Here is a 7530-nt window from a genome sequence, read left to right on the forward strand (position 1 = left end):
TGCTCCTCACCATACTTTACAGTTGGGATGAGGTTTTGATGTTGGTGTCTGGCCTTTTTTTTTTCTCCACACATAACATTTGAAGTCGGGAAGTTACCTACACTTAGGCTGCGAGTCATTGAAACTTGTTTTTCAACCACTCCACAAATTTCTTGTTAACAAACTATAGTTTTGGCAAGTGGTTAGGACATCTACTTTGTGCTGCATGACACAAATGATAATTCTTTCAACAATTGTTTACAGACAGATTATTTCACTTATAATTCACTGTATCACAATTCCAGTGGGTCAGAAGTTTACATACACTACCAGTTGACTGTGCCTTTTAAACAGCTTGAAAAATCCAGAAATTATGTCATGGCTTTAGAATGATGTCATGGCTTTGATAGGCTAATTGACATAATTTGAGTCAATTGGAGGTGTACCTGTGGATGTATTTCAAGGCCTACCTTCAAACTCAGTGCCTCTTTGCTTGACAGCATGGAAAAATTCAAGGAAATCAGCCAAGACCTCAGAGAAAAACAATTGTAAACCTCCACAAGTCTGGTTCATCCTTGGGAGCAATTTCCAACCCTGAAGGTACCACGTTCATCTGTACAAACAATAGTACGGAAGTATAAACACCATGGGACCACGCAGCCGTCATACCGCTCAGGAAGGAGACGCGTTCTGTCTCCTGGGAGATGAACTACTTTTGGTGCGAAAAGTGCAAATCAATCCCAGAACAACAACAAGAAGGACATTGGAAGATGCTGGAGGAAACAGGTACAAAAAGTATCATATCCACAGTAAAACGAGTCCTATATCGACATAACCTGAAAGGCCGCTCAGCAAGGAAGAAGCCACTGCTTCCAAAACCGCCATAAAAAAGCAGACTACGGTTTGCAACTGCACATGGGGACAAAGATTGTACTTTTCTGTTCTGATGAAACAAAAATAGAACTTTTGGCCATAATGACCATCGTTCTGTTTGAGGAAAAAGGGGGAGGCTTGCAAGCCGAAGAACACCATCCCAACGTGAAGCACGGGTGGCAGCATCATGTTGTGGGGTGCTTTGCTGCAGGAGGGACTGGTGCACTTCACAAAATAGATGGATCATGAAGGAGGAAAATTATGTGGATAATTGAAGCAAACATCTCAAGACATCAGTCAGGAAGTTAAAGCTTGGTCCAAAATGGGTCTTCCAAATGGACAATGACCCAAGCATACTTCCAAAGTTGTGGCAAAATGGCTTCAGGACAACAAAGTCAAGGTATTGGAGTGGCCATCACAAAGCCCTGATCTCAATTCTATAGTAAATTTGTGGGCAGAACTAAAAAGTGTGTGCGATCAAGGAGGCCTACAAACATGACTCAGTTACACCTCTCTGTCAGGAGGAATGTATCAAAATTCACCCAACATATGTGGAAGCATTTGACCCAAGTTAAACAATTTAAGGCAATGCTACAAATACTAATTGAGTGATTGTAAACTTCTGATCCACTGGGAATGTGATGAAAGAAATAAAGCTGAAATAATCATTCTCTCTACTATTATTCAGACATTTCATATTCATTATTTATAAAGTGGTGATCCTAACTGACCTAAGACATTTTTACTCGGATTAAATGTCAGGAATTGTGAAAATCTGAGTTTAAATGAGTTGGCTAAGGTGTATGTAAACTCCCGACTTCAACTGTTGCGGTTCCTTCCAAACAACACAACTTTAGTTTCATCTGTCCCACAGAATATTTTGCCAGTTTCGCTGTGGAACATCCAGGTGCACTTTGCAAACTTCAGACTGCGAATGTTTTTTTGGACAGCGTTCTTCCGTGGTGTCCTCCCATGAACACCATTCTTGTTTAGTGTTTTACGTATCGTAGACTCGTCAACAGCGATGTTAGCATGTTCCAGAGATTTCTGTAATTCTTTAGCTGACCACTCTAGGATTCTTCTTAACCTCATTGAGCATTCTCGCTGTGCTGTTGCAGTCATCTTTGCAGACGGCCACTCCTAGGGATAGTAGCAACAGTGCTGAACTTTCTCCATTTATAGACCATTTGTCTTACAGTGGATTTTAGAGAATCTTTTGTAACCCTTTCCAGCTTTATGCAAGTCAACAATTCTTATCTTAGGTCTTCTGAGACTTCTTTTGTTCAAGGCATGGTTCACATCAGGCATGCTTCTTGTGAATTACCAAACTTTTGTGAGTGTTTTTTTTATAGGGCAAGGCAGCTCTAACAACATCTCCAATCTCGTCTCATTGATTGGATCCAGGTTAGCTGACTCCTGATCCAATTAGCTTTTGAGAAGTCATTAGCCTAGGGGTTCACATACTTTTTCTAACCTGCAGTGTGAATGTTTTAAATGATGTATTCAATATAGACAAGAAAAGTACATAATGTTGTGTTATTAGTTTAAGCAGACTGTGTTTGTCTATTGTTGTGACTTAGATGAAGATCAGATCAAATTTTAAGACCAATTTATGCCAGAAATCAGGTAATTCCAAGGGTTCTCACACTTTTTTTCTTGCCATGTATACACTGAGTGTACAAAACATTAAGAACACCTTCCTAATATTGAGTTGCGTCCTCAGAACAGCCTTCAATTCATCGGGGCAGGGACTCTACAAGGTGTCGAAAGCGTTCCACTGGGATGCTGGCCCATGTTGACTCCAATGCTTCTCAAGTTGTTGTCAGTATCATGGTTTGGGGCTGCTTTGCTGCCTCAGGGCCTGGACAGCTTGCTATCATTGACAGAAAAATGAATTCCCAAGTTTATCAAGACAATTTGCAGGAGAATGTAAGGTTATCTGTCCGCCAATTGAAGCGCAACAGAAGTTGAGTGACGCAACAGGACAACAACTCAAAACACATTAGTAAATAAACAACAGAATGGCTTCAACAGAAGAAAATACACCTTCTGGAGTGGCTCAGTCAGAGTCCTGATCTCAACCCAATTTAAAATGCTGTGGTATGACCTCGAGAGCAGTTCACACCAGACATCCTAAGAATATTGCTGAACTGAAACAGTTTTGTAAAGATGAATGGTTCAATTCCTCCTGACCGTTGTGCAAGTCTGATCTGCAACTACAGAAAACATTTGGTTTGAGGTTATTGCTGCCAAAGGAGGGTCAACCAAGTTATTAAATCCAAGGGCTCACATACTTGTCCCACCCTACACTGTGAATGTTTACACGGAATGTTCAATAAAGACATGAAAACGTATAATTGTTTTTTAGTTATTAGTTTAAGCAGACTGTGTTTGTCTAGTGTTGTGACCTAGATGAAGACCGGATCAAATGTTATGACCAATGTATGCAGAAATCCAGGTAATTCCAAAAGGGACTCTTGCCACTATTATTATAAAAGACAAAAGGACACGGTAGGTCAAAGGATAGGAGAGGTAACAGCATTGGTTCTCTCACTTTTAATAAGACGGGGAGTTTCTGGTCTAGTCTAAACTGACCACAGGTAACAAGAACAAGTGGTTGAGGGGTACAGCTGCTCTAGGAACTAGACAGTGGTTGAGGGGTACAGCTGCTCTTGCTCAGGAACTAGTGGTTGAGGGGTAACAGCTGCTCTAGGAACTAGACAGTGGTTTGAGGGGTTACAGCTGCTTCTAGGAACTAGACAAGTGGTTGAGGGGTACAGGCTGCTCTATGGAACTAGACAGTTGGTTGAGGGGGTACAGCTGCTCTAGGAACTAGTGGTTGAGGGGTACAAGCTGCTTGGAACTAGTGGGTTGCAGGGGTACAGCTGCTTAGGAAATAGCAGATGGTTGAGGGGGTACAGCTGCTCTAGGAACTAGACAGTGGGTTGGGGGTAAGCTGCTCTAGGAACTAGACAGTGGTTGAGGGTACAGCTGCTCTAAGGAACTAACAGTGGTTGAGGGGTACAGCTGGCTCAGGAACTAGACCGTGGTTGAGGGGTACGCTGCTTAGGAATAGACAGTGGTTGAGGGTCACAGTGCTCTAGGAACTAGTGGTTGAGGGGACAGCTGCTCTCGAACAGTGGTTGAGGGTACAGCTGCTCTAAGGAACTAGTGGTTGATGGGGTACAGCTGCTTCTAGGACTAGTGGTTGAGGGGTAACGCTGCTTCTAGGACTAGTGGTTGGGGTCGCTGCTCTAGGAACTAGTGGTTGAGGGGTAAGCTGCTTAGGAACTGTTGGTTGAGGGGTACAGTGCTCTAGGAACTGTGGTTGAGGGGTACAGCCTGCTCTAGAACTTAGACAGTGGTTGGGGTAACCTTGCTTTGACGAACTAGTGGGTTTGAGGGGTACAGCTGCTCTAGGAACTAGTGGTTGAGGGTACAGCTTGCTCTAGGAACTAGTGGTTTGAGGGGTTACAGCTGCTCTAGGAACTAGTGGTTGAGGGGTACAGCTGCTCTAGGAACTAGTGGTTGAGGGGTACAGCTGCTCTAGGAACTAGTGGTTGAGGGGTACACTGCTCTATGGAACTAGTGGTTGAGGGGATACAGTGCTCTAGGAACTAGTGGTTGAGGGGTACAGCTGCTCTAGGAACTAGTGTTGAAGGGGTACAGCTGCTCTAGGAACTAGTGGTTGAGGGGTAAGTGCTCTAGGAACTTTAGGTGTTGCAGGGTACAGCTGCTCTAGGAACTAGTGGTTGAGGGGGTACAGCTGCTCCTAGGAATAGACAGTGGTGTGAAGGGGGTACAGCACTGCTCTAGGAACTAACATCGTAAATGTTGAGGGCGCTCTCCTGGGAAATCATGGTCCAGCCTAGCTGCTTAGGAACTAGGACTAGTGCGTCTGAGGGGTACAGCCTTGCCTATAGGTAACTAGACAGTTGGTTTGAGGTGATACAAGCTGCTCTGGGAACTAGGTGGTTGAGGGGTTACAGCCTGTCCTCTAGGACTAGTGGTTGAGGGTAACAGCTGCGCTGGTCGGAAACTAGGTGTTGAGGGGACAGCTGCTCTAGGAACTAGACGTCGGTTGAGGGGTACAGCTGCTCTATGGATAGTGTGTGAGGAGCGTTCCACAGCTCAGGCCTAGGAAACTAGTGGTTGAGGGGGTACAAGCTGCTCTAGGAACTAAGCGGGGCTTTGAGGGGACAGCTGCTCTGGAACTAGAGTGGTTGAGGGGTACAGCCGCTCTGAGGAACTAGGAACATGGCTTGAGAGGTACACTGCTTAGAACTAGACTGTGGTTGAAGGTGAAGTAGCTGCTCTAGGAACTAGAGTTGGGGTATTGCTTGGGAATTAGCAGGCCTTAGCGAAATCTGGAACTAGTGTTGAAGGTACAAGCTGCTCTGGAATCTGGTTATGAGGGCGTACCAGCTGCTGCTAGAATAGGAACAGCGGTTCGAGGGAGTGTGAACTAGCTGTCTCATAGCGTTAGAACCAGTGGTTCGGCGGGTACAGCTGCTCTAGAGGAACTAGTGGTAGGAAGAGTTGCCCTAGGAACTAGTTGGTTGAGGGGTACAGTCTGCTCTAAGAAGCTAGACAGTGTTGAGGGGTACAGCTGCTTCTATGAACTAGGCAGTGTTGAGGGTGTACAGCTGCTCTAGGAACTAGACAGTGGTTGAGGGGTACAGCTGCTTCTAGGAAAGACAGTGGTTGAGGGGTACAGCTGCTCTCATGGAACTAGACAGTGGGTTGAGTGGTCGCTTATGAACTCAGCGCTGGAGCGGTAAGCTCTAGGAACTAGTGGTTGAGGGGTACAGCTTGCCTCTGAGGACTAGACACGTGGTTGAGGGGTAGCAGCTGCCTATAGGGGAGTCTAGTTGACTAGAGATGTGGTTTGAGGGGTAGCTGCTTAGGAACTTAGCAGTGGTTGCAGGGGTACGCTTGGCTTCTAGGAACTAGCGTGGTTGAGGGGTCAGTGCTCTAGGAACTAGTGGTTGAGGGAAGCTGTCTGAACGTAAAGGGATACAGTGCTTCTAGGAACTAACTAGTGCGTTTGAGCGGGGTACTAGCTGCTCTAGAAGCACTAACAGTGGTTGAGGGGTAGCTGCTCTAGGGAACTAGTTGAGGTACAGTTAGACACTGTGTCTGAGGTCAGGCTAGACAGTGTGGGCGTCGCTCTCTAGGAAACTAGGACAGTGGTTTGAGGGGTACAGTGCTCTAGGAACTAGACAAGTGGTTTTTGGAGGGGCTACAGCTCTCTAGAAACTAGACAGTGGTTGAGGGGTACAGTCTGCTCTAGGAACTATTGGTTCGTGAGGCGGTACAGGCTTTAGAACTAGTGGTTTGAGGGGCACAGCTGCTTTTATGAACTAGAGTGGTTTGAGAGGCGTACAGCTTTGCTCTGTATAGTAACGTACAATGCGAGCACTTGTGACAGCCCTTTGTGCCGGGATCTTGGTTGTCAAGGCAAACCTTCCTGCAGAGAGAAAACAGCCAGTCGTCTAGCATAAACAACACAGATCATATGGTGATTGTGAGAGGGGATGTGGTGGACTTAGCTAAATGAACGACAGAACCGGGGAAATCCAACCCCCCCAGACACAGCAATTGTGACTTGGCAGGCTAACAGTCCGCTTGTATTATTCTGAATAATTGTTGTGTGATCTGTTAAGGTGAAGAGAAACGGGTTCTCGTCTCCCAGCAGGATCCAATATGATAAGTCCTCTCTCTCACCTGGGACCGAATAAATAGGTCCCTCTCTCACAGGATCCAATAGATATCCTGTCCTTCTCTCACCAGGGAGTCCAATAGAAAGTCCCTCTCTCACGGGATCCAATAGAATAGGTCTCTCTCTACGCAGGGATCAATAGATATAAAGGCCTCTCTCTACCAGGGATTCAATAGGAACAGGTCCCTCTCTTCTCCAGGCTCCAATATAATAGGGCTCTTCGTCTGCCAGGGATCAATATAATTAGGTCCTCTCTCTTAGGGATCCAATATAATAGGTCCTCTCTCTCACAGGGAATCCTCAATAGAATAGGTATCTCTCTCTCACCAGGGATCATATATATAGGTCCTCCTCTACAGGGATCCAATTATAGGTCCTCTCTCTCCCATTATCCAATATGAATAGGTATCTCTCTTCAGTCAGGGTCCAATAGAATAGGTCTCTCTTTCACCAGCGGATTCCAATTAATGGTCTCCTCTCTCACCAGGGGATCCATAGATAGGTCCCCTCCCTCTCCCAGGGATCCATATAACAGGTCTCTCTCTCACCAGTGGATCCATAGAATTAGGTATCTCTTCTCACAGGGATCCATGATAGGCCTCTCTCTGCACAGGATTCATATAACAGGTCTCTCTTCTCTCCAGGATCCGAATAGATAGGTCTATCTTCACCAGTGGACCATTAACAGTCTCTCTCTCTCACCAGGGATCCAATATAACAGGTTCTCTTCTCGTCAGGGATCCATTAAACAGTGGTCAGTAGGATGTAGTGTGTGCGTGTCTCACTAGGTAGATTGTTGTCTGGGAAGGGGTGTGTGTGGAACTGAGAGCAGGTCCAGAGACATATCCTTCAGTGCTCAACAGACGAATAGGTTGTGAGAGTGAAGCTGGAAGGTTTTCCTGTGATACATATGACAAGTTAGCATCACAATATAGAGAAGAAGACTCATAGTCCAG

General features: G+C 45.6%; 1 protein-coding gene across 1 annotated transcript in view; it reads right to left on the bottom strand.

The window, feature by feature from the left end:
• Positions 1-7530, bottom strand: part of map4k5 (mitogen-activated protein kinase kinase kinase kinase 5) — a gene marked incomplete at its 5' end in the record, with an annotated part of 53924 nt that overhangs the window by 20431 nt on the left and 25963 nt on the right. Inside the window, 4 exon segments of the mRNA XM_024141835.1 lie at positions 6264-6293; positions 6296-6322; positions 7360-7405; positions 7407-7473. Coding sequence (XP_023997603.1) covers positions 6264-6293; positions 6296-6322; positions 7360-7405; positions 7407-7473 — 170 coding nt within the window.

This window comes from Salvelinus sp. IW2-2015, unplaced genomic scaffold, assembly GCF_002910315.2.
Source record: "Salvelinus sp. IW2-2015 unplaced genomic scaffold, ASM291031v2 Un_scaffold2774, whole genome shotgun sequence".
In the NCBI taxonomy this organism is placed as follows: Eukaryota; Metazoa; Chordata; class Actinopteri; order Salmoniformes; family Salmonidae; genus Salvelinus; species Salvelinus sp. IW2-2015.